This window comes from Pseudopodoces humilis, chromosome 2, assembly GCF_049639895.1.
Source record: "Pseudopodoces humilis isolate 2021_Gansu_Grassland_sample_001 chromosome 2, ASM4963989v1, whole genome shotgun sequence".
Lineage (NCBI taxonomy): Eukaryota > Metazoa > Chordata > Aves > Passeriformes > Paridae > Pseudopodoces > Pseudopodoces humilis.
Window position 1 is genome coordinate 23757734 of NC_142201.1, and position 26896 is coordinate 23784629.

Sequence of the window (26896 nt, forward strand, 5' to 3'; positions counted from 1 at the left end):
TCCAAAAAGACACACAGGCTAAGGCATAATTTGCTTCAAAATATATATTGGATCATTTAATTATATTATATTTTGCAGTATGTATAGAATTTTTTTTAATTCAAAACTGCTCCAGTCCTATTTCAAAATAAAATTCCTGGTGACTAGAACATGTCAAAATAGGGACAGAGACATGGGAAAAAAAATCATATATTCAATAGGGTCATGTTAGCAGATTAGAGACCAAGGTATTAGTGTAAAGTTGTCCATCCCAGTGTTACCACAAAGAGAGCAAGGGCACCACCTGCTGTTTTAGAAATGCATTTATTTGGAACATGACAGCGACTCTTCAAGTACTGCACTCAAAAATTTTCTCCTGAAATTGAAGTTTCTGCAAGACGATTTGAATAACTGATGAGTTCGCCGTTGCCTCCTGACACAAACGGTATTGTAGCCACAACGCCGGCCATAAATGCCTGAATACAGGGCACTTAAGAGGTTTTTGAAAGCAAGGCAGTGTTTCACACGGGCTCTTCCTCACCCAGGGCATCAAAACCTAGAGTTCATTTCAGGAGATCTGACTGATATTCAATAAGCACCAAAAGGTTTAATGACTGATTTAAGAAGAAATAGCATCTTAAGCATGAGAATGCTTTATGTCATTATATAAGCTGGAGCTTATGGAATAAATAATTACTGTTAGATAAAGAAGACATCAAACTACAGTTCAAGCAGTTTCCAAAAATTTTTAAAGGACTTTGTTTCCAAATGCTCCCAATTGAGAAGACAGGGGTTCATATACACCCAGCTGATTTAAACATACATGAAGGACTTTATAAACAAAACTGTCTGGCAGTTCTAAGACAATTTGACCATAGAAAATTAAATCCCTAGATGACCAGGAGATAAACTGTAGAGTGTGAGCAGCAGATTGGATGCTCTGGGTCAGTGAAGACTGAATTTTTGCACAGTTTTTCCAAGATGCCATAAGGAATCACCTTATAGTCTTCTTCTCTTCTTCTGGATATCAAGAGTCCCTTAGGAAACCCCTGCACGAGGCTGCTCAGGCATAATCAGACTGTTTTATTTTATAGACTAGCAAGGAACTTTCATGAGGACTGTCTTTTACAAATAAAATTATCAATTGTCAGAACTTCCATGAAAGTTAAGAATCATTGCTTAATGAAATGGCCAATTTCTATGCAGGAACCTTCAGGCATTTGGTCAGAGAATGTCCTGAAGGTTTTTAATTGAAAGCCAAGTTCAAAACAAATGCAGCAGCCATAGTGTCCTCACAAATTTTGGAAAACAACATGAAACTTTAGTAAATTATGTGCTATTGCCAAGGAAAATGATAGCATGGCCCATTTCCTCTTCAACCAGAGCCAAGATTCACCTTGCCCACTTACAAGCAAAGTTATATGAGATATTTTAATTTTTATTCTGTATAATTCAGTTCTGTTTGTGCATGAAAAATTCAAAGGGAAAGTGAAAAATGTGCATAATTTGATTGATTCCCATGAGCTGAGATGAAGTTAGCAGATTTTTATAATGTGCTCCTATCAAATACATTTCAGTGATAAGTTTCTCATGGTTCATCTATCAGTTTCAGTTCTTACAAGATTACAACAGAGGTGTCAGTACAGTGCCCTATTTCCCCCTTCAGAAGATGCTTTGTACATCTGCAAGATGTGCAAAACAAAAATCATCTAGGATTGCATCAAGCTTGTGCATTTATTGGTGACTTATTAAAAATTAATTCATTGCTGTAAATGAATGCTAATAACAAATTAGTAAAAACATCTCCCTTTCTTCTGTTTTTTTTTACACAAATAGTTTTATTACAAACTTGAATTTTTAAGAAATACACATGTAAGAAATTACACAAAGGCCTTGGCATTTGCAAAAATCTTTTGGTATTTTCATGGTAATAGTCCATAAAACATTTTTGGACACAGACGTGCTCAAACAATGGTATCATTGCATAGAAATTCTTTAGAAATATTTCTGAGGCCACTTTGAAGAAATTTTTGGCACAATATTAACAAAATTAAGGCCTTATACTTTTCAAAATCAAGTCATTCAGTGTGTGAGTAGTGTTTAAAACCCTGAAAAATATTAAATACAGAATAAAGACTATAAGCTCAAAGCAGGATTTACTATTATAAACACAAATAACTATTAACCTGGGTTCAGTCTCTGCAACTTCAGCATTGAAATGGCTATGTAAAATGAACATTTCACATCATATTTTGGCATTTAACACCTAATTCATGACACTGAAAAGAAGAAAATTTTGTAAGCTTCTTTTTGAAATTATAAACTCAGAGCTTGATTTGCCTAATGGTTGATATCTATATAAATTACTAAAATATTTATATATATATTTTTCTTGACCATTGCTGGATCATTCTTTATTCCACAGGAAAGTTTGTTCTACTGCACAAAGAAGCTGCATAGTACCAACATAGCAGAAACACTTACTTGCCTATTTGTGAAGCCAATTTGGCAATCTCTTCCAGATCTAGACCCATTAATACTGACAATGCTAAAGGCTACAAACAGAAGCAAAGGTTTGCAGGATGCCACTCTATGTTGTGAAAAGATGGTTACATGTTGCTTAACCACAGTCTGTAATCCCAAACCTCTTTTTTACATTAGTATTTCTTTGTACAAGAACAATAAGTACATACCTAAGAGTCTGGGATTTTAAGACACCTAGATAACGGTAACAAACTTATCTGGGGAAGAAAAATGAATCTAAATATATAATACAAGAACTAGAAAAGGGGGGTCAAACAGTATAAGGCAGAACTGCATACCTCCTAGCACCTTTGCATTTTTTTTCTGGATAAATGCTGACTTTTTATTCTATCAGTGCATTGCATTTATATAAAAAATACATATACTTTGATCAAAAGTGCCATTTGGCATGTCAACATTTGAAGCTTATCTTTGTTGTCTCTTTTCTTCTTTAGCAAGGACAGGGCCAGTAAAGCAGTGTGTGTTAGTTATGCAAGTTCCTAAAAGGCACTTTACTGTTTTCATACTGGACAACAATGAGGTACATATGATATATGTCTAGGCTTCATTGCTGTTAAACGAATAGCACCATATTGTGTGAAATTAGTTGAAATTCAAAAGTCATTATGTTTTTCTCATACAGACTTGACAACGGCTAACATTTGAGCGTAGATCCCCGGCTTTCAAAGTTGACGGAGTTGGTTTCCTATTGAAAAGAAAGAAATTAAAAGGCCCATTAACAATTTTCAGGTTTATGATTGACAACACCAACTTTGAATTCAAGTCTCTCTTCCAGCCTCTGCTGAATCAAAAAGGTGTTCCTAAGTTCTCCAGTGTGTAATCACTTCCAAGTTTGGTCACAAACTATCCTAAGATTAGTTTTAAACATTGCACACTTACAATTACTGAAGAATTCAGTTCTTTCACAAGGCATAACATGTCCTTAACCTAGAACACCATCTGTTAAAGAAGGATCCTTAAACCATCTTCTAAAACCATCTAGAATTTGGGTAATAAAATAAAATTGGGCAAAGCAGCTAAATTCTGTTTATGAGTTTCTGCTAACTCTTGTGACTTTAAAGACAAATGAAAAGCTGGCAAAGGAAATTATGTGATGTCATACAGAAACAAAAACCAAAGCCTTTAGTCTCTAACCTGTCATAAGGAATTACTCCTAGCAACTAGAAATAAATAATTTTCAGACAAAAGTGTGCTTGCATTTAATGGTTTCATTAAAAAAGATTATGAGTTTACAGGAAATTGAGGAGTATTTGTGATTTATGATAGAAGGGCAGGTCCCCTGATCTGGGTTTATTTTATTAATTTGAGGCACAGTTTGTAGCCAGAAAAGGATGTGAAGCGGAGAGGTCTCTGGGTAGGACTCGAGAAATGGAAACAACTGTAGTGCTCAGTCTCAATTTTTTTTCTGACCAGCTTTCCTCTTTCCTAGGGATCCAGGGTTTACCCCAGTGGTGGAGTGGTTTTGGTGGTAGTTTTTCTGGTTGATGAGATTATCACAGCCCCAGTGATCAAGTCCCAGTGCTCAATATTTCTGCCTACTCCAATGACAACTATCTGATAAACAAACAGGGAAAACTGGCTAAACAACCTGCTTTGTTCTGAGATAGGCAAGGCAGCATTCACAGATCTAGAAGACATGAAGAGATGAAGGGTAACAGCAGCAGCAGTCAGGACTATGGTGGAAGAGGGTGATTGCTTGCACTCCAGAGGAATGTCTGCTGACCAGCTAAGCTATGCAGACATGGGAACTGATCTATGTGCTAGCATATTAATAACATTCATATAGAGCAAATTAGTCTGTGTTGACAAATACTTATGTGCAGGAAAGCAGAACAAAGCCTATTACCACCAGCTGCATTTTACTCAAATGTACTTCCTCTAACATCAGGGAACGGTAAATAATTGTTCAACTCACCTAGTTTAACACCTGTACCAATTGCAAGTGGTTCTATTATATGTTAACACCCATTAAGGGAAATGTTATATTCTAATCTAGTTTCAATCAGTATGTCAGCCTATCCCAGCTACCACTTGGTGAATACAACCTAAAATATAGTGGAATTGTGAACATTGTTAGATTATTCTGAAAATAAAAATACATGGTACAAATGACATATGGCAAACACTAACTGATGATACATTTACTAATTCCCCTAGAAGCTACTATTATTTTTTTCTTTCTGTTACGAAAATAGTTAACTACATAAATTAACTGAGCTGGTGGACAGCCAATACTTGAACCTGTATTACATTCAAAAAAATACTTATTTTATTCAGTGATAAAGCTCAACTGAGTCTCAAAGAGTGATAAATAAATCATGAACTTACTTGAACATCTCATTCCTTTCTATAGTGGCAAGCCAGAAGCTGTAAGCATTTGCATAATAATTGCAGGTGCCCCGGCCATGGCACTCAATGAAGGGAGCGCTGCGGAACTCCTCTAGGCAGGAACCAGGGGACGCCAGGGCCTGGCCAGAGCCCTCCGCACCAGCGCTGGTGTGCTAGGAAAATGCAAAAGCATTGGTCAGAGAGGAACTCTTTACCTCTTCTGCTACATCTTCAATGAACTCTCGCACAAATATTTTGTCGCACTTCTCTCCGTGTCCTCTATTCTGTCCATCTGCTGTTCTATTGCTCAGCGCAAGGAGGAACAAGAAGGTGGAGCTGAAAGCTCCAGAGATGGCATTGGGTTCTCACACTCAACAGCAGCATGACACATCAACAATATCAGCTTCAGGGGCAGCTGTATGCACAGAAGTCCTTCAGGACAGACAGCAGGACCCATCTCTAGGTAAGCAATATGCCAGGGCTAGCTCTTGGTCCAGAAGGCATAAGGTCTGGTATGGCTTTCATCTGAATAGAGTAACTCCATTCACACCCCACACTACAGTGGCTTCTCTCCCACTGCCAAGTGCTAACAGCTCAGGACCCACACTGTGTGTCAGACCATGCCCAAGCCCTGCCTGGGAAAATGATCAGATTCTTTTTGAAGTCACTACAAAGGATGGAGGTCTAATGCCCTCCTAAAACATGAAGTGACAGAGTCATTTATTAACTTTCTGTAGATCAAAACCCTGAAACAAATGCTTTCCTCAGCTCAGAGTATGTGCCAGTGCACTTACCATGACAAAGGAGTAACCAATCCAAAGTGAACTCCAGCCCTCAGGACACGGTGGTATTTGAATTGTTTGACTGTGAACAGCTATTACCATAGCAGGAGCTTCACATACAGAGCATCTAGAAGGACCAAGACATGAATGAGCTGCATGCACTTAAGGATTAATACTTCTTTATTCAGAAGCTATTTTCTTTATGGAATCTTGAAATAGAAACTGTTGTCACGTCCAAAACCAATGGAAAATCACAATGTTTCATTTAGGAAAACAGCCAACTGGTTCTTTTTTTTTTTTTTTTGTTAATTTCTAATTTACTTTGTAAACTTCTGATTTCTTCCTTACTTAGTTCAACTATTAAATGTACTCCTATTAGCTTTCCTATGAGAAAAGAACAAGAGACCACTTATCTGAATATTTACATGTATTTTTCTTTTTCTAGTTCTGTTTGTACTGAAGTTTCTACAAGTGCTCAATGTCATGAACATGGGAGGCAAATAGCCAAACATGGTAACTCAGCAAGTATCACTTACAAGTGGTCTACTGTGATCAGAAACAAGTAACAGCAATTCATCATCCTAAACTTAGCTCTGACTTCCAGAGAAAAAGCCATCTCTCTGGAAAATGTCTTACAAACATAATCACTGCTAATCTAATCTAATGCAGACTCTTTCTCATGCATTTTCCTTGAAAGTGTTTTTTATTTACATTTGTGGTCTGTGTCTCCAGTAGAGATTTCTAGCAAAGTAACTTGCAAAACAAACTTCAAAGCAATTCTCCAGAAAGGCATGCAGCACCAGTTCTTTTACTTTAGACAAATTCCTCATGTCTCAGAACTGCTAGGTTACTGAATAATCCAATGACCAATCATGCCTTCACAGAAGAATCATAAAAAAGCCATGAGGTGGGCTGGAATTTTAATATGGGGGCTGGTAATAAGGAATTCATTAGATACAATCCGTTTTTTCTTGTACAACTCTTCAACTGGCTGCTGCAGTTAGCAATTATGAAAATGCTTCAAAACTAAACTGTCTGATTCCTGTTATCAGGACAGGGAAAAGAATCAAGTGCAAAATGGATTAAGCTGGATTCTGGAAAACACAGAGAAGCAAAGGTATTCAGAATGAAAGCCTTCTATTTCTGCCTTGTGAAGACTGCTTTCATACCTACTGCCTTCATCTTTAGTGCAGAAGCCAGAGTTATTTTAAGAAACACATCAATGAAAGAGTAAGTTAAAAGAAGGAATGTAAAGCTGCCTCTATTCTTAGAGCTCTGCTTTGCTTCAAGAGATTTCTGGTATTTCAGTAGAAGGCCTTACAGGAAAAGAAGTCCTATGATTCAAGGTAGCAGTGACACTTCTATGCATTTTCAACATTTGGACAGGGAAAACTGTTGGTTAAAAAGCATTAACTAATAAAACAAATTAAAAGAAGTGTCTTCCAGATTCTTTGCTAATTTCCTAAAAGGAGTATTACAACTATTTCACTCATTGCTATGACTAAAAAGAGAAAAACACATAAGCATACATGCACACATACACATATGTACATACATATACACACTTACGCATTTTTATGGTGCAAAAGCTAATCCGTAGGCATAAGGTAAGGCAAAGTGTTGGTTAGTACCTCCTTTGGCAAGAGTTTCAAACATGACTGTTAAAGGCTCTTTTGGATGCATGATATGGGAGGGCATAAAAGGAATATGAATTTCAGAGGCTGACAATTTGAATTTTTCTGAAAGCCAAGCCCCTTCCATTCACATGCAACAAACAAACAAAAATTTAAGACTAACAAAAGCTATAGTCTCTCTTGACAATTTTGTCCTCAATCTGCCCATTCATTTTCAAAATATACCAACTTCTTTGGTACTCAGCCAAAAGAAAGAATACAGAGTACAACTGCAGTACAAGATGCAGATACAAGATGCATTCCACTTTGCAAAATAAACATCAAATGTTTTGCAGTAGAACCATATAGTTTTTTGAACATCCAAGATGTCTAGAATACAATCTACTGATGATTTGGATTGTCCTTTCTCTTGGATGTGCCTGAGAAATCATTACCAGCAATCTCCACTCCCGTTCATTAAATATGGCCAGAAGAGGGATCAGCAAGAGCTGATACAGATTAGAAGCAATGACAGAAAGGACAGTAATGCCCATATCTAATGATTATCACTTAAGCTGTAAGTCAGATTCCCTTATCAGACTCATATCTAACGGTGGGGCAGTTTGCCACACTTGCTCACAACTCTGCCTTCAGCACTGTACATGTTATGACAGGAGAGGTTTTCTAGTGGTCTTAAAATTTCAAATGGACCAAAAGTTCAACATGTTGCATTGATGCAGAACAGTTATATCTCTGATATAGGCACCATTCTTTATACCAGCTTCAAATCTGGAATTACTAAAAAAACCAGATGATTGATTTTGCAATTGTTTCCTTTAATTCAGACAATAATGGTTGTATTCAAGCAGAATGTCTAAAACAATGGAAGAAGCCTGTCAGCCTACTGTATGATAAAAATCCTACCATTTTCAAACAAAAGGAAACTGAGCCCTAAAAAGCTTCTAGCTATGGCTAGGCAAAAAACCAGAAGTGTTTCGGACGAGAATTGAGAAAAACTGCACAACTTTTTCTCCTTTAAAGTAGATCACAGCTTTTGCAAGATAGCATTTCAAAGTAAATCTTTTCATTTCAATTATATTCAAAATAGGCTATTCTATTTGTTTGGGTTTCCCACAAAATGGATTTATTTTTGATCAAAGTCTAAACTGAAAACATGTACACTTTGAAATATTTCATCAAAAGAATTCAAACTTTAAATTTAAAGGCAGGAAATACAAATATAAAGATTAAAAGCCTTGCCCAGAAAAATAAAGTACCCTATGCTCTTTCCACAGGCTTTTTTTGCTTTACAAATACAGTAGAACTGAAACCATACCTGCTGATGAATGGTCTGATATTATCACCAGTGATAGGAGCCATGTTCATTGGCATGGGTTCAGGAGTTGACAGCCAGTAGGAGTAGTCATTCCTTGATGCAAAATTACAGACGTTGTTGATATTGCAGAATAAGAAAGGCATGGTACTAAATTTACGAAGACAGCTTCCTGCTGTGCCTGAAATGTTAAGTGAAAGGTTACTTCTTAACATGGTTTTGTTAAACCACTGCCAACTGCCTAACGATTATTTCCAGGAGCAGCTAAAAAGAGAGAGAACTCTTGCTCTGGAGGGCCCAGTTTTCTCAGAGGAAGTGAATTCTCTTAGCTTTATGAGGAAGGAATGGGACAAGGAAAGGAGTAGTCCAGTCTTGCCTGTAGAATTACAGAATACATTAGGTTGGAATAGACCTCTAGAGGTCATCTATCCTACTGCCCTGCCAGCTAGACCTGGTTTCTTGGCTCCAGATTTAGTTGAGTTTTGAGGACCTCCAAAGGCAAGAAATTCAACCATCTCTCTGGGGTTCTGTTTCAATGGCTGACCATCAGTATGATAAAAAAGCTTTTATTTATGTTTCACTGAAATGTATCTCATACTTGTGGTCCATTGCTTCTTCTGTCACCGAGACCCTCTGAGAAGGAATTCCATACTCTCTACCCTCCCTGTAGACAGTTGTAGAGTGCAATAAAGGCCTCCCCATAAAAAATCTGTTAAGGCAGAGCACACCCAGTTCCATCAGACTGTCCAAGCCCCACAAGCCATCTTAGTAACTAAGGGTTGTATTCACTGTGGTACAGCAACATCTTCCTTGTTCTGGGATGCCTAGGTCTGAGCCAGAGCAACAATACAGATTTGCTCAATACAGTTCTACAAATGAGAGAAACATTTGGTTTGCCATGGATTCTAATTTGGTCTCTACTTACCCAGATCTTGGCCATGCGCTCTTTCATTGCCTTGTACATAAAGCAAGGAGTAGCCGTGGTAAATCAGCCTTGTCCCAAATGGACACGATGGTTCTTCGATGGTTTGACTGTGTCTGGTGACAAGGAAGCCATGAGCAACAGATGGTGCCCCTGGGGGGCCCATAGCCCCGGGCAAGCCATCAGGGCCAGGTGGACCCGGGAATCCTCTGGGCCCTACAACACAGAGAGGCTCCTTTTATTTCTGCAGACAGCAGTACTCTCCTTACACAACTAGAGAAGTGTAATTAGATACATTCACACCCAATACCATGTGTTATTTTTCTGTGAAGGAATCAAGTCTTTGAAGAATGCAGGGACTTACCTGGGGGACCAAAAGGACCAGCTTCTCCTTTCTGCCCAGGTTGACCATCAAAGCCGGGACTACCAGGTGGTCCAGGTACACCTGAAGGTCCTGTCACCCCTGTTGAAAAACAAGGAATAATTATTAATGGATATTATTTCATGTTAGTTTTGACTTTTTGGCTTTTAATACAGGACAGCACAGGTATGCGGCAGCATAAACTAAACTTATTCAGATTCAGTGCATACAGTTCCATATCTAGAGCACATATGAGGGTTACTCCAGGCAAAGTGATCCTATTGTAGAGAACAGAGAAGTAAGGAGAGAGCATGCATCTAAAATAAATAGCATTTGCCAGGAATATGAAAAGGAATCTCCTCTCTCTGCTTATCATATGAGTCAATCAAAAATAGATCATAAAAAAGTATGGTGATGAACAATGGGAAGATGGCAATCCTCTTAGCTTCTTCCCAAACAAGTTTGCAGATATATGTAATGTCTTCCCTTTAGCAATTTTTAGGGATGCTATGAATCCTACATAAACTCAGCAAATCTGACTTCAGGAAAAGGAAGTCAACTGTTTTAAACCATCAGCATTATAGCAACATTTCAGTAACTCATCAGAAGCTTTAGATGCTCACAGTTTTCATTTTCCTGATCACCCAAAGAGTAATATTGTGTTTATGTACTGAACTGACTACTAGTGATGGAACAATGGATCCTGTATAAGCAAACCCATGCTGTGTTCAGTCACTGAGATTATTTCACAGTCATTTCCTAAAGGATAGCAGTCGCAGAATTGTATCCCCACCTTCAAGGGAAAACTTTCATATCTACTATATTAACAAGGAAGAAGATATTCATTATCCTCCACTGTAATTCCCCATCAACTTAACATAAATCATTCAGGAAAAAAGCTTTCCCTTAGAATCTTAGAACTCCTGAGTTTCCACTCTCCATGTCCCATCATTCTGAAGGACATGTCCTTGTGCCAGCATTTCATTTGTCCTACCTTTTCCTCCATTCTCTTACTTTCTAGCATGTTTCATTTTTGCAGTTCACCTACTCTTTATAAAAATTGCAATATCTGGACTAAAAGAAGAAATCTAGGACCATGGAACAAGCTTCCATTTTGGGGAAAGGATGAGCAGAGTGTTGCAAGTCATTCTGCTTACTGCTGATCTCAGATACCGATGTGATTGCAGAGTGAGAGCCTGTAAAATAATCACCAGGAAGGCATCTGTTTTGGATGAGCTTCAAAAAGGACTCTCCTCCTCATCATTGACACAAGTGGCTTACAAAAACTGGATAATATTATACCAAAAATCTTGTATTATCTAGCCTAACTTTGGTCTATTTTTACATTACTTGAAACGTATTTCTACTGGCAAATTAGAAACTCTCACCTTGTTGTCCTTTGGGACCAGGAAGTCCTGGGAATCCCTTGAGACCAACTGGTCCTACAGGTCCAGGTAAGCCAGGATCCCCTTTAATAAGCTGGAAAGGACCTGGTGGGCCTGGTGGGCCTTGTAAACCTGCGGAAATCAACCAAGAAAATCAGCGCGTATTTAGTATTGCACAATGTTTTAAAAAGCGAAAAAACATTACCATGTACTGCCATTTATGCAGAGACTGGAGCCTCTCACAGGGAGTCACAAGATATCAACATGTCCTAGACTTTACACATGAATTAAACTGCAAAGCTTCCCAAACGGAAGCCTATCTATGCTGATACCTCCAGCCAGACTTCTCATGGACTGAAATAGCTGTCCAGACCTTTGGTTGTATGGAGTTGTCTCAGCAAGTTAGCAAACAGCCCCAAGCTGAGTGGTGTAGTCAATATGCTGGAAAGAAGGGATGCCATCCAACAGCACCTTGACATGTGTGACAAGTGAGCCAAGAGGAACCTCGTGAAGCTCAACAAGTGCACGGTCAAGTGCAAGGTCTTAAACATGGGACAGACCAATCCACAATATCTATACAGACTGGAGGATGAATGGATTGAAAGCAGCCCTGCAGAGAAGAACTTGGGGAACACAGGTAGATGGAAAATGGGATGAGTTGGCAGAAAAGCTGGCAGAATGAGCCCAGAAAGCCAATACAGGGCTACATGAAAAGAAGTGTGAGCAGTAATGTTACCCCCTTGTTCTGTTCTCCTACCCTCCTGGAATATTATATGCAGTTCTGGGGTCCCCTATACAAGGACATGTACCTGTTAGAGCAGGTCCAGAGCAGGGCCATGGAAATGATCAGAGGGGTGGAAGAGATCTTCTATGAAGACAGGCTGAGAGAGTTGGGCTTGTTCAGCCTGGAGAAGAGAAGGCCCAGGGAAGACCCCACTGAGGCCTTTCAATATATAAAAGGGGCTTATGAGAGAGATTTTTTTACCTCTCTGGAGTCTGGATCTGGAGTGACAGGACAAGGGGCAACAGCATGAAAGAAATAAGTGCTTACAGAAAGCCTGTAAATTTAGATTGGACTTAAGAAGGACAATTTCTTATTGTGAGGGTGTGAGACACTGAACAGAGGTTTCCCAGAGAAGCTACAGAAGCTCAACCCCTGGAAGTATTCAATGCCAGGTTGAAACTAGATGATTTTTAAGATCCCTTCAAACCCAAACCATTCTATGATTCTAATCTGACCATTCAGATGCTGATACATGATATCTGGTTTCATATTCTGCATTTTAGAACAGAACAGAACAAAAGGGTGATGGAGTTATAGCCACAAATTAATCACAAATAACAATTTCACCAAAAACATCTGGGAAAAAAAGCACAAGTCTTTATTATACCTATAGATCCAGGAAGACCTTGGTCACCTCGCTCACCCTTAAGGCCTGGGAAGCCAGGAGTTCCTTTTGGACCTGAAGTCAAAGGAAATATTTGCATGACAATTCAGTAATTTCTTGATTTGTAAGGATATGTGTGGAATAATCATGTATGACCCTATGATCCTGAAAAGGACGTGACTTTATTTGCACAAGCACTTTTTAACTGTTTGCAGGAACATGATACAAACACCACTAAGTCACAAAAGAAATGATGTCTGAAAATAAATTTCTCTTATTTTTTCTCTTCTCTTCAAAGTTCTCTTACTTTAAAAATATCATTCTCTAGATTAAAAGCATTATGTTTTTCTATTTATGACAGTATTTTTTTATACAACTGGTGTTTTCATGTACATGATGGTGACAGTAGCAGGAATATAATCAACAAGGGACACATACAGAGCCCATTTCCTCACATATAGCTATAATATTGCCTCTTTAATTCTCAAAAAAATCTTGGAAGATTCTTGACTGGTAGTATCTAACAATCTATTTTTTGTCCAACTTTTAAAGGAAATGCACATTTAATATTTGCAATGCAAGAACAGGCAAGAGACAAAAAAATCTCAAAAATCTCAACATTTTTGTATGTTTTTTGATGCAGCTTTTAGTGTTCTGTTCAGCAATAATAAACCTAGATTCAATGTTCTTCGGACATCTCTTTTGAGAGAGGAAGAATATGAAAGAGACATTTTTGCATACTTTTCAGGAGTATGTTAAGTTTTCTCCTCACCTGGAACACCTGGAACTCCTGGAGGTCCAAGATCACCCTTTGGACCGATATCTCCTGGCAAACCAGGACTACCCTGCATAAAAGAAAATGTGAAATATAGTTATCCTACACTATTATGATAATACTCTCAAACAGGCTGTGTATTTCTGGAAACTTATGAAAAAAATATAATATGAGAAAGCCATTAAGTTTAGGAAAAGGTCATTCTCTCCCTTGGTTAGATGGGAAGCTTCTCCTACAGGAACATGAGTGACACTTTGCTCTTTCTAAACTACTTATTGTCTCACAAAAATACCAAATCAGAATGAGGTCCTTCTAGCACTGCAGCCAGTAAAAAGGTTCTCAACCATAGACCATATTATTATGAAAAACATCAGTAAACACATATCTCAGCAGATACTAATTGCAGTGCAGTCTTAGCAGGAGGTTGCTAGTTAGATAAGTAAATAGGGTAATTCTAGACCACAGCAGGCTTGAAAACTTCTACATTCACACAAGGGATGAAATTAAATATGCTCAACAATTTATAATCCTCTGAAGATTTTTACTTTTCAACAGGCCTAAAACACTCAAGGACTTAAAACACTTCAAACACAATGGGAACTCCTCCTTCTGCCTTCACCCTTCTAAACTGTAGCCCTGAAATCAATGGTAACAAATTCACTGTAGCCTCTCTTCAAGGAAAACCAAGACTCTATTTCAAAAGACACTGTAAACAGTCATTCAAACAGCTGCCAATTTTCTTTCTTTCTTGTGTCTGCTGCAGATCATCTGCAAAAAGCTTGTAAGTATAGTTTAGAGTTTCTCCCTGGCTGATTTGGTACGGCAGTAATAGTTCACTGTATAATAAAACGTGGAATACAGGTGGAGGAAAGAAATAAAATCCCTTTCCTAAGTAACCTACCAACCAGAAGCAGATGTGAACTGAATTCCCAGTGAAAAATAGTACCAACAGTAGGAGTCATATTTGCAGAGCAATAGAGTAGGCACAAAGGAGTGATTTTTCTTTCAGTGCAAGTTAGATGTTTCTATTGAGAAGAACCACAAATTTCCAATTCTTTCCACTGATTGTAAAGGGAGAAGAGATGACCAGTTCAAAAATGGATGCACACAGTTAAAACTTCCAGAGACTCCAAACCTAAACAAAAGAAATTCTACCTTCAAGAGTGCTAAGGGAGGCATAAATGTAGTAAGATTTCCAGGTTTCCTTCAGTCACATGGTCACAGTATGGAGGATTGTTTAAAGAAATGGCTGTCTCTTTGTATCATAATATGCAAACTTCTGAAGCCCAAAGCAGGAGGGCTGACTTTCATTCAGAAGGCACTTATGAGTCAGTCACATTAAAAGAGGGGAGTTTTAAATATATGTATTTTTGGGTTATAATTATAAAAAAGATTTATAAGAGTTTATTGGAAGCTTTCCATCAAAATACATTTGCCCCAACAGTATGCATTTCTTAAGCTTTTTTTTCTTATCAGATACAGCTTGGTAAACAACTTCTTTTTTGGATCTGTTCCAAAGAGAACAAAACTATTTCAGGTAAATGTTTCTTCTCTCATTTCAGCATTCAAATGAACAGGAAAAAACCCATGAGATTTGTATTTCACAGTCTGATCTCTGCATTTACTTTCTTTGGATACAATTTTTGGACAGGTTGTGTCATTCATGTTGCAACAAAATCTTCCTTTTGATATAGGTAACCATGTACCTGGAGACCTGTATGACCAACTGAGCCATAATCAGGGCAGGAGCCTGTCACATTGGGGAAGATGAAGACATTAGAAACTCCTCTCAGTATGCATCACCAGAGGAAGCTTAGTATTTAATACCACTCTCACTGCAGCATTTCACACCGAGTTAACAACCCGCCACTATGAATTATGGCTCAAGGACAGTGAAACATTTTTTTCTGATTGAAAGCATGGAATCAAAATCCTTAGGCATTTCCCATTCTTTCTCAGCAAACAGTCTCAGAGTGGTAATTCTACCAGTATATCAACCAGTATATCAACCAGTGAAAAGCTTTACAATTGCCTGGGGTATAGAAATTAAGCTCTCTGAAGAAGTAGTGCAAATTACTAAACTAGGGAAAATATACTGGAGTGTTATGTTGGAATTTACTACCTTCAAAGATGGTATAGTATGGTAGAATATGGTATCTAATATAAAAAGGTCTGAACATGGAAGCAAATCCTTAATGTCTATGTGTGACTAAGTGACTATGTCTAAGTGACTCCTGGATGCAGAGAAAGATGCACTAGTTCTTTGCATTATCAAGAATAAAGTATACCTTTAAAGTCCTGCATTTCACATCAGGACCTTATTCCTGAGTCTTTCTTCCTTCTGTACACTAGGAATTTTACCATCCTTTTTTCTCATGAATATTATTTTTATTGTTCTTTTTTTTAATAGACTCATTAAGATTGGAAAGTACCTCTAAGATTATCAAATCCAACCATTAACTGAGCACCACCATGTTCACCACTAAACCGAACACCTCAAGTGTTATATCCACACATTTTTTGAACACTTCCAGGGATGGTGACTCTACCACTTCCCTGGGCAGCTCATTCCAATGCCTGACCACCCTTTCAGTGAAGAAATTTTTCTTAATATCCAATCTAAAGCTCCCCTGGCATAACTTGAGGCCATTTCTTCTTGTCCTGTCACTTTTTACTTGGGAGACTGACCCCCATCTGGCTACAAGTTCCTTTCAGGGAATTGTTGAGAGTAATAAGGTCCCCTCTGAGCTTCCTTCTACTCTGGGCTAAATGATCTCAATCCTAGTGTAGTAGGAAAAAAGGAATGAAAAGTTAAAAAATAGAGCATATTTTTCAGTGTGGAAACAGGGATCATACTCTGAGAGAAAGAATATAGAAGACCAATTATTCAGGGTGACTGTCCTATTCTACTTCATTCTTGCTAGTATACTGAAAAGGAACTATTTTAGGACAGGGTAAATTAATAATATATGACAAAAATGTATTAATAGTATTATTGCCTGTTTGTAGTTCTAAATCAGCAGCAATATTTCATCACTGACAGTACTGAACTGCACTTTATTTGAGAGCTTTTATAATGAAAGCAAACAGTTCAGGTATTTTGAGAAGGCAATTTATTGTGAAATATGCAACCTTTAAAATTAACTACTAATGCATTTGCTGAATTTATGGATGTGCTTCAGCCATCCCATACTGTTAAAACACTGTAAATTATATTTTGGGTGTTGTATGTTACCACTCACTATCTATAAATTTCTAGTAAGTTCATTAGCTCACTGGGGCAGCCTTTCCAAGAAGAGCACTGAAATGCTTTCAAGCTGACTTTACATCATCAGCTCTGAGTCCAAAGGCACACTGAGCATAAAATATCATTATTTTGAACAAGAAACTGTATGATTAATATATCCATTAATTACAAGAACCAGCTTTCAGCAATTCTGGAGTGTGCTAAAAGGAACTTACTGGCAGTCCTTGGAAGCCTGGATCACCTTTCATTCCTGGACCCCCAGGAGCCCCTGGCCAGCCATTGCTCCCTTGCTCTCCTTTGGCCCCTTTCAGACCTGGAGGTCCTGGTGGCCCTGTTGGACCCGGTAAACCTAAAAAACAGAAGAAAAGAGTATTTAGTAGCAAAATTGGTTTACAGCAGGTATCTGATGGAGTACAAACAGGGTCTACAGATGGACAGAACCAAAATAATTGTTGTGACATTTCAAGAAAATAAGTAGAATCTGTTGCAGGGGGACTCCTCATCCAATCATCTCTCTGTGGCTGACTGAAAATAGAGGGGGCTTTCCACATGTGCAGAACAAGCAGATAGTTCATCCTCAGGCATAAACATACTAAAGATATTTTGTAGCTCTGTTCCACTCTCCTCTTTAGCCCCTAGCACAGCCCACTGCCTTGGAAAGGCCAAGCTGGGTCATTTTTAAATACATTAACCCTCCAGGACATAGGAAAATACAGCCTCAGATGCCTCAAAAATGTAAATAAAGTCCATAAGGAAACATGGAAATGGAGGCATCCTTCTCAACATTAAAAAGATTTCTGGACAAAGCCAACTGCTTGAGGACATAAAATCAGCCTGTTTTAGGACATACTGCCAAAACTGCCTGTGAACAAGGCTTTCTCTGATCTGGGAGAAGAGGATAAACAAAGACATGCAAAACTGATTGTATTATCAATTATAATTAATTAGGTGAGCCTCGATGAACAGCAATACTTTAGTACTAAAGATAAAGAATTACCTGGAAGACCAGGTTGGCCTTGGGGCCCTCTGTCTCCTTTAGGGCCTTCAATTGCACTTCCCGGTAGCCCAGGAAGACCTTGGCTCCCCTTAGGGCCTGGTGGACCTGCATATCCTGGCTCCCCTTTCAGGCCTGGGATCCCTGGACTTCCTGGGGATCCGGGAAAACCCACTTCACCTTTTGCACCTAAGATTTGAAACAACCACAGAACACGATTAGAGAGAAGATCACAATCACTGAAACCTTCTGCCTTATTATCCGCTCATAGTAAGCTTTATTCTTTTTGAAAACACTGACATTAACTTTTTGCATTTCTATAAAAATGCAAAACTTCAGGAAAACTGTATTATTCTTCACATTATGATATAAAATATGAGGAAAGTAGTTTGACTGACATACCTTTTCTTATCTAAACTCATCAGTGGGCTATTTTAGTCACTCTTAGAATAGATTAACATTCAGCATCCCTCTACCACTCCTTACACAAAGTTTATAAAGCCCCCACTTACTTATAAGCCAACCCTTACTCCACAGCAATTATTATTGTCAGAGTCAAGTAATGGATGTTCTGCTTGACTAAGCACAAAAGGACTTGCTCCTGGAGAAAAACTGAATACTTTTTTACTAAGATCTAGATTTAGACTCATTGTACTTACTTTCAGGCTTGTACAAATAGTTAACGATTGCAATTCAATCTAATTTTAGACTGAGCAAAAGAATATAGAGTAACTGGTATAAGTACAACAATAAGAGCAACAAAATTTATAGAGAACACTATCCCTGGCACTCTGCCTGAGCGGAACAAGGTTTTTAAACCCTAGACTTGTTTCTTTGGAACTACAATACATTTAGAACACAAATTATGAAAGCAGAATATATATTTACTCTAAACCCAGATATTTTTAAAGGAGCTGAGCTGATAAAATGAGACATGGAGAAGGTGAGAGAAGTGTTCTCATAATCTAGTGCTCTACATGCCTACCGAGCTATGATTAGAAAATATGCTTTGGTTATTAAGTTCTCCAACATTAGGGCTTTTGCAGTAATTAATGACTGTTAATTAGTCTAAGATGGTAAATAAAAGATATTCCAAAATTCTCGTTTATCACTTTGGATTGTCCTGACAAGTTTCCTGTATTTAACAGAATGAATGGGTGAGGTAGGGCATTGATATTTAAAGCTATGTAAGTTCTTCAAAATCTGCTGTGTCATGTTCATTTCACGGATGGACTACTTGAATAGTCTGTGCTTTCCAGATGAAAATTGAAAATTCCCCCATTATACACAATTTCCTTTACCAACAGCAGGTTGATATTTCTTCACTATCTATTGCAACCTAGTGTCTAGGATATACTTATTTCATAAAATGGAGCATGGTGCATTACAGACACCTTGAACAATCACGGACTCAAGCCAATCAAACCATTCTCACAGCACAGTGCAGTCACACACTTTTTAGAGAACATAAAGGGATTTGAATTGTCATAGTCATGTGGCTGTTAAGTCCTGAGCCCAGGTAATAAAAATTTTCATAGAGATCTCATCAGGACTCTACTATCTTTTCCATCTCTGCACCATGCTCCTGTGCATAGCTTAGACATGCTCTATTGAGCTATAGTAAATAATTAAAAGTAAAGTAATAGCAATTAATACATCTGAGCTGCAAAACAGATTCAGGCAAAGAAATTACTACACTATCCTGGCCACAAAACCACTAACTATAGCTGTCTGATGCACAGAGCCTCACTAGATTTTGATTCTTGTAAAATTAGTAGGAAAACAGAAATAATTGGAGTCAAAAACACAGCACACAAATACAGGAGTTATTTATATTACCTTATCACACCACAGCTTGCAGTAAATTCCACACTATGAATAATTACCTATTTTAGGGTATATCTAACTCCAAGATGTTGACACTGTAACAGAAATCAGTATTTGAACCTCTCAGAGCTTCTGCCTACTCTGAGAAGGCAAAGGATGTAAAAGAATTAAATAGAAGATATGTTTGTATTACAGAATTATGGTTATAGCATGTTCAGAAGGAGGTTTAGAATTGTTTAAGTAAGTGTTTTACCTTTATCTCCCTTTGCACCTGGAAATCCTGGAAGTCCTCTACCTGGAAGACCTGCAGTACAGAGAGAGCAAAAAATGAGAAGTTGGGAAAGCACTTACATTTAACTTGTCATGAATAAAACTCTATTATGCAAATAGAAACTCCAAATAAATGGCTTATGCAAAAGTTCTTCAGGGCAGAGGCTGTTTTTGTTATGCACTGGTATTGTACTTAGCACAATAGGTCCTGTATGACTGAAAACTGTACCAGAAGAAAAGGCAAGGCTGCTCCACTATTTCACAGCTAAGCTGCGGGCTGAAATTAATTTCAAAACACAATTCTTTAAAGTATCACCAGCTCTTGTGAAAGAAATTCTTGCAAGATTACATTGATTAAACACAGTTGCTCATTTAAATGATCACATTGTGATGCTAGATGATCATAAAACATCAATACTGACTTTATTTTCTAAGGTTTCACCAAAGCTAGTACACACCTCTACCAGCTACTCTTGTGCAGCCTGTGTCTGTGCATTTTCATACTATAGGACCTGAAGATGACAGTCACAGTACCTTGTTCACCCTTTGCACCAGCAGCACCTGGAATCCCATCATAACCTGGTTCACCCTTCTGACCAATGGCACCAGCAGGACCCGGAACACCAGGTTCACCTGAAAAATCATTGACATTTTCATTTTACCTATGACTTTTTCTTTTTTTTTTTTTTTCTCAAGAAAAATTTTACTTTTTATTTTGCTCCCACATGGACCAAACAGATATTGCATGATGACTGCAGTGTGGCTTTTCACTGAGTTTACTTCTGAATTAAATCAGTTTGAGACAGGGCTCAAGTATTAAAGACTTTGACACAGCTAATTATCATGAATCTTAGTGAGTTTAGAATGCAGGAACTCCAGCAAAGACTTGTGAACAGCACAGTCCATTGTTATGTAAGATGATGTGTCCTGCAGCCAAAAAACTGAGAAAAGAAGACTCCAAGATCAAAAATGTTAATAACAGCAATGGACTTACTCTACTCCATACTCTATTTTCTTACTAATAGCTGTGAAATGATACTAATGTGGCGATTCAAGTTTGGGCATAAAGATCAACTAAATTGTTTTTAAATTAACTTAGAAACAACAGAAGTAATGGCTGTAACAACAACCAGTCCTGTGGAAGGTGGTAAAATCTATTCTTCTAACGGTGAAAAAGAAATATGAGCCCCCCCCACTACACTGACCCAGACTTACCTAAGAAACTGCAATACCTTTTTTGCTTATGAAATGAAAAAATGCACTGTGAAATATCAGAGCCAAAATCAATGTAGAATGCTAAAGATTTGTTTTATCCACTGCCTGAAGATGAACAATATTTTACGTGTCCTTTGGTGGTTTATATTTCTTTACCTGGTTCTCCTTTTAAACCTGGAATCCCACTTAAGCCAGGAAGTCCTTTTTCACCCTTGTCTCCATGACGGCCAGGGCTTCCTAAAAAAACGAAGAAAAATGTGTTTCCATGGGGTGTATTTGATATAATTTTTACTTTACTTTTTCACTTCAGTTTCTGTTTTATAAAAGCATAAATACTTGCCTGGAAATCCTGCCATGCCTGGGGATCCTTTGGGACCTGGGGCACCCGGAATTCCAGGAATTCCTGCACTACCTTTTTCACCCTTGTCTCCAGATAAACCTGGACTGCCCGTTCTTCCTGGTTCTCCCTGGAAGAGGCAGCACACATGAAATGCAGACATTAATTCAGAAACAGTTTTTTTCTGTATGCAGTGGTAGATGTCACCCCTCTTATCCAACCGACTTTTAAAGAATTCCATTGTTTTTCCACTCCTACACAACGTAATTTAGGATTAAATTTGGTCCTAAATTCCACTCTCAGAATTTTTAACTAATCTAGCAATTGCTTAATACCTACCTATGAAAATTAGCAATTTTCTATGCATTTTTAGGCTGGTTATACAAAGTCTTTTCAAACTTAGCCTCTTAATTTACTTACTACACTTCATCATCTTAAAGTGAGTCTTTTTTTGAGTCCTCAGTAAGTTTGCTACCAGATTAGCAGGTATTATTTTTACCATTTTTACTTATAAATTCATGATAACTGTCATTGTACAGCTAAGAAAAGGAATATGAAACAAATGAGAGTCCTATTAGATACTATTAGAGTTTAAATTAAACTTTACAGACAGTATTAATATAGTTCACTTTTCAGCAGTATCTGAGCACTGTATAGTATCTTTGTTAAAGTACAGTAACATTATTTTAGTGTGATTATTTGCCCTGTTCGTAAAATTCCCTTTTCACATTATTGACTTACTATTTTTAAAAATTCTTCCCCTTCCCTACATTTCTAGCATTATGAATTAGCCTATTTTGAGCAGAGATAATAAAAAAGAACACTGGAGACATTGGTTCCATCAAACAGAATGCAGCTAAAAAACTGATACATATGCACATATTTCAAGTTTTTCATTAGGCAGTTAAATTAGCATAATAGAAAACATAACAAAACGGCTTAGAGGCCAACAGCATCTTTTCAAGTGCTCAGTAGAGATAACCAAATCCTTAGGGGTATAAATACCTTCTCACCAGGAGCCCCTGGAAAGCCAATTCCAGGAAAACCTGGTGCTCCTTTGTCTCCTTTTTCACCTTTTTGCCCAGGGAACCCTGGTGTGCCTGGTGAACCGGGTACTCCAGGAAGACCCTTTTCTCCAGGTGTTCCTAGTAAAGGGAAGGGAAAAATGGGTTCATCACAACCAGTGGTACCCTAGCAGTGTTGACAGTGATGTTCCAGTGTTGCTTTAGCTATTCAGAGCTATAAAAGTAAGTAAATTTTCTTTTGAAATTCACTCTCTAAATGGGACTTTTTATGAGATGATAAACTCTACTCATAGGAGGAGATGGTAATAACCTTGGATTCAGAGTAAACAAAGATCTTGCTAAAAATATGAACTGAATAAAACTTTATTTTTATTTGAATAATTTCTAATAGTACTACAGTGACAAAGTGACTCTTCTGCAGTGTATTTTTTCTGTCCTGGTTTACCATTTCAGACTTCCACATTTCATTACCTAAATATGCTAGACACAAGGCTGTCCCAGTGGAGACAAAATTTCCATGTTGAGTTACAGGTATTTCTCCATTTTATTCTTTACCAATCTCTTCCACAACAACATTATTCCCAGATCCCTACAGTTTATAACTGACACTCAGTACACAGCAACTCACCAAACCTTTTAGAAGGGGGAAAATACACAAGAAGCTTAATGCAGTTCATAGACTACCAGAGAGAGACAGACAAACAGGCATCACTCAAAAAACTGCCTGTCTGAAACAAATACAGAAAACCCAAACATCCAGCTAAGGGATTTGCATGTAGTAACTTAGGAAACCATCCTATTATTTGTATATCACAAGAAGATTGAAAAGCAATGTCCCAAAAGCCTAACATTCAGTCACTGCAAACAGTGCAATTATTTAGTAGATCTACACCAACAAATATTCCATACAGGTTTCTCATAATGTTCTATATTAACTTGAGGAAAAAATAATAAGAAGAAATTCCTAGCCATCAGTACCTGGCAAACCCATTTCACCAACTGATCCTTTTTGTCCTGGAACTCCTGGATCCCCTGGGTACCCTGGGGGGCCTTGATCACCTTTTGGTCCTAGGGACAACAGAGAAATTAAGAATCTCATTCATTAACAAGGTTTAAAATACCTGACAAACAGTCTGTCTGCTGTTAGCTTCAGATATACCTGGTTGTCCTGGAGTACCAGGTTCACCATCTCTCCCTGGAATTCCTGGTTCTCCATAATCCCCACGTAGCCCTTTTTCTCCTGCTGCTCCATGGTCGCCTGGACACCAAAAATAAAAACACAGTGAGATCAATTTTATTAAAATTTACTGTAATTACATATAATAATCCTTCTAGTTTTAATTTTTGATCACTGCTGCTTCTCTCTGCTGGACAAGGATGGCTGAGTAAAACACAACTATCCAATCATTAAACCACTACTGAGGAAAGGCTGAAAACTATTGTAATTTTATGAGTGTCTATGCAAATTACAAAGCAAGTTATAACAGAAATTGAAATTAATGTTTAAGTTAGATTAATGAGTTATTTGAAAAGTGGTCTACAGGTGTTAACAGAAATTATTGATTTGACTGTTTCAGCTCTCTAAAAGGCACACGTGAACAACTAGTAAACACAGAAATTTGCTGGTTTTCCTGTTCCATTAAATGTTAAAGCACCTTCAGATGGCTTAATCTCTTACTCTATAGTGTGCCTCTTCTCCAACTTTATGTCCACACTTTCTGGTCATAAACAATTCTGTTAGTGTTGCATAGAGCTGCAGGACAATGGGTAACTGAAGATAAGTCACTGAATGTTTTAAAGTAAGTAGCTTTTATTAAAAACATTTCAAGATGTCCAAAACCAAATTTTTTCATTAGGCATCACTGATAATATCCCATGAAAATTATGTATCCTCTCTGCACAGTTTGTATTTTGGAAGCTTCTGAAAACATTACTGTGATATGTCTTGAGGGATGAAGGCAGCCAAAAGATCAGCAGTTATGGAGTATAACTAAATTATTTTTCTCTGCTGGTTCTTTTGGTTGAAAAGGGTGGGATAAGAGCACAAATTTGCAGTCTGGGATCTGTTTGGAACCTACTCTTCCAGGCTGTGTAAGCCAGGACAATCTGTAGACTGTGTGTGGTCAGGAAAAGGTAGAGCATAGACGTTTGCAAGCATGCATTGTTAGTGCTGGAGAGATTAGTAAACTAGAAACCAAAGAAATTAACCATTTGAATTTCTCAGCAAAGGTTTCTTTATTTGCATGTAACAAGTGTGCTTAATTTAGATTTCTAGAAACAAAATAAAATTAATCCTACATGCCAGTAGTAGATAAGGAAATAGTGAAAACAACCTACATGGTTTTAAGGCTTTACATACCACTGTATCTATCAAGGTCAGAAACAAATGAGAAAAAATAATGTAGATGATCTAATCTTTATAGGCTGGGAGCTTCACGAAAAGTGCTCTCAGAAGCTGCACCTCAGCTGAAGGGCAGATGTACTCCACGCTTGCTCACTCCCTCCCATGCAGTCCCTGGCTGCCCAAGCTGCGAGGCACTACTTACCCACATGCCCAGGTTTCTCTGAGACCCAACCAGAACACGTGAGCCCAGATCTCCTTCTGACAATTAGCCAGGACATGGAGATAAGAGGTAGCTAAGACTGGGATATTCTCCTGTTTCCACAGTTCAAATACAACATAGTATAGTTATTAGTGATTCACTGTCAAACAGGAAAGGAGTCTGCCCTGGAATACACTGATGAAATGTACAGATGACACTCAAAAGGAAAGGCTCAAAAAGAGGACAGGATTAGACTACAGAATGATTTTGAAGAGTTGGAGTGAAGCTTGAAAATCATCACAGTGAAAATCAAAAAGTGTAATGCACCAGGTGTGTGATCATTTTGTATGCATGTCAAAAACATGCATTCAAAATGAAAAAATATTATTACACAGGCAGGAGTCCAGAACTAAGGAACTGAGAATTACACCTAATCACAAACTCAGTCAGCTGTTGTTTCAAGAAGGGGAAATTTCATTCTAGCCAGGCCTGAGTTGAAGTACTTTGCTTGTTTCAGCAATGTGCACTCTAACAAGGATGCAGCCAAACTGGGGAGAAATCAGAAGGTCTAAAAAGAACAATAATTGTTTCAGAAAACATGATATACTATTAAAGCCTGAAGGATTTGGCTGAGGAAAAATAAAGACCACATGATCTCAGTAGCTCCCTTCTAAACTCTACACTTCTATTTTAACAAAATAAGTTAATTTTTAAAAGTAAATTTTAATGAAAAAGTAATTTATAGTAAGAAGAACAAATATGAAAAATATGTAAAATATACATGATTTTTTTCTTTGAAAAGAAATACAGGAGACAAAATTATTTCTAACAACTAATTTATCAATTATCAATAAATCTAAAAATCCAAGAAGAATGTATTATCTAATAAAGCTAACAAATCTATAACCGTGAAGTTTCTAAACAGAAAACTGATTGCCTTTCTCCTGAATACTTCCAGATGTCTCTAAACTGATGTAAGTTGATCTTTTGGTGTAAGTGGCATAAATGCATTTCTTTCCTGAATTTTCTTCAGGTCACAAAGAAAAATGTGTCAAAAAAAGGCTGCTCACTTTTTTTCTTACACTATCAGTTGATCTTCATGGTCACAACTACATGTTTTACATAAAAGACAGATTTTTCCCTTCTGGAAAGCTCTAGTTCTTTCTTTTAAAATTTCTTTTCTTTTCAGAAAGTCTTCTGATTAAAGTGGCAAAATCAATTATAAAAGGAAAAATTGAACCAAAACCCTTTTTCGTCTGTGATCAATTGTTTTTTTTATAGAGTTGACAAACACCAGGAAAGTATCTAGATTTGCTGTGTGAAACTCTTTAATTTTATTTGAAACACTGTTGCCTAAAATTAATGCAAAACTGAATTCCAAGTACTGCTGCTTGGTAGTATATGAGTGTTAATTCCACTTACTCACAGTTAGAGAATAAAGTTACCTTTTTCTCCTGGATCTCCCTTCTGGCCTTTGAGGCTAACCATGTCCATGTCTATTGTTCCAGGTTTTCCTGGGAGACCAGCTTCACCTTTATCTCCCTTAACACCAGGATCACCCTGTGGTCCAATTACACCTTTGAAACCTTGGCTACCTATAAAGAGACAGCACTGAATGTTATAGAGTCATACAAAACTTTGCAAAAATACCTAGTAGACAACAACAAATTAAATGAGCTATTTATTGAGACTTTGACCACCAAATACCACGTTCTGGAACAGCTGCTATGAACTTTTTTTTATATACTTCACAATAGCTCTGTCAGAAAGTTGACATATTTTTCCCACTTCACAGCCATTAATTTTAGATTCTTGAAACAATAAGGATGGGAATTTGGCAGTAATACAGAGCATTATCTGAGGCTCTTAATTAAGACCTTCCTACTGGCTTTTAATAATTTCAAACAGTGTATTTTTCTTGGAGTAACACCTATAGCAGCCCCACACCTAGCAAACCCTTATGTTGTCGAAGAATGGAAGAAAATAATGTCTTGGTGCCCAAACACATGATGGCTCCTGGGACATAGC

General features: G+C 37.6%; 1 protein-coding gene across 2 annotated transcripts in view; it reads right to left on the bottom strand.

Annotated features, from left to right (window-relative positions):
* Window positions 1–284: 284 nt before the first annotated feature.
* The window catches only part of COL4A1 (collagen type IV alpha 1 chain), a 120181-nt gene continuing 93569 nt past the window's right edge, over window positions 285–26896 (bottom strand). Inside the window, exons 34-52 of one of the 2 annotated variants that reach the window (XM_014248595.2) lie at window positions 26314–26463; window positions 23485–23583; window positions 23304–23393; window positions 22306–22445; window positions 21304–21430; window positions 21120–21200; window positions 20283–20381; window positions 19732–19782; window positions 17655–17840; window positions 16873–17006; window positions 13408–13480; window positions 12639–12710; window positions 11251–11379; window positions 9866–9964; window positions 9505–9717; window positions 8583–8760; window positions 5646–5760; window positions 4852–5024; window positions 285–3208 (exon numbers count right to left, since the gene is read on the bottom strand). In XM_014248595.2, coding sequence (XP_014104070.1) covers window positions 3127–3208; window positions 4852–5024; window positions 5646–5760; window positions 8583–8760; window positions 9505–9717; window positions 9866–9964; window positions 11251–11379; window positions 12639–12710; window positions 13408–13480; window positions 16873–17006; window positions 17655–17840; window positions 19732–19782; window positions 20283–20381; window positions 21120–21200; window positions 21304–21430; window positions 22306–22445; window positions 23304–23393; window positions 23485–23583; window positions 26314–26463 — 2291 coding nt within the window. In that variant the 3' untranslated portion in view covers window positions 285–3126. Of the gene's footprint in view, window positions 3209–4851; window positions 5025–5645; window positions 5761–8582; window positions 8761–9504; window positions 9718–9865; window positions 9965–11250; window positions 11380–12638; window positions 12711–13407; window positions 13481–16872; window positions 17007–17654; window positions 17841–19731; window positions 19783–20282; window positions 20382–21119; window positions 21201–21299; window positions 21431–22305; window positions 22446–23303; window positions 23394–23484; window positions 23584–26313; window positions 26464–26896 lie in introns of both variants that reach the window. The other variant, XM_088050975.1, reaches the window with a different exon arrangement.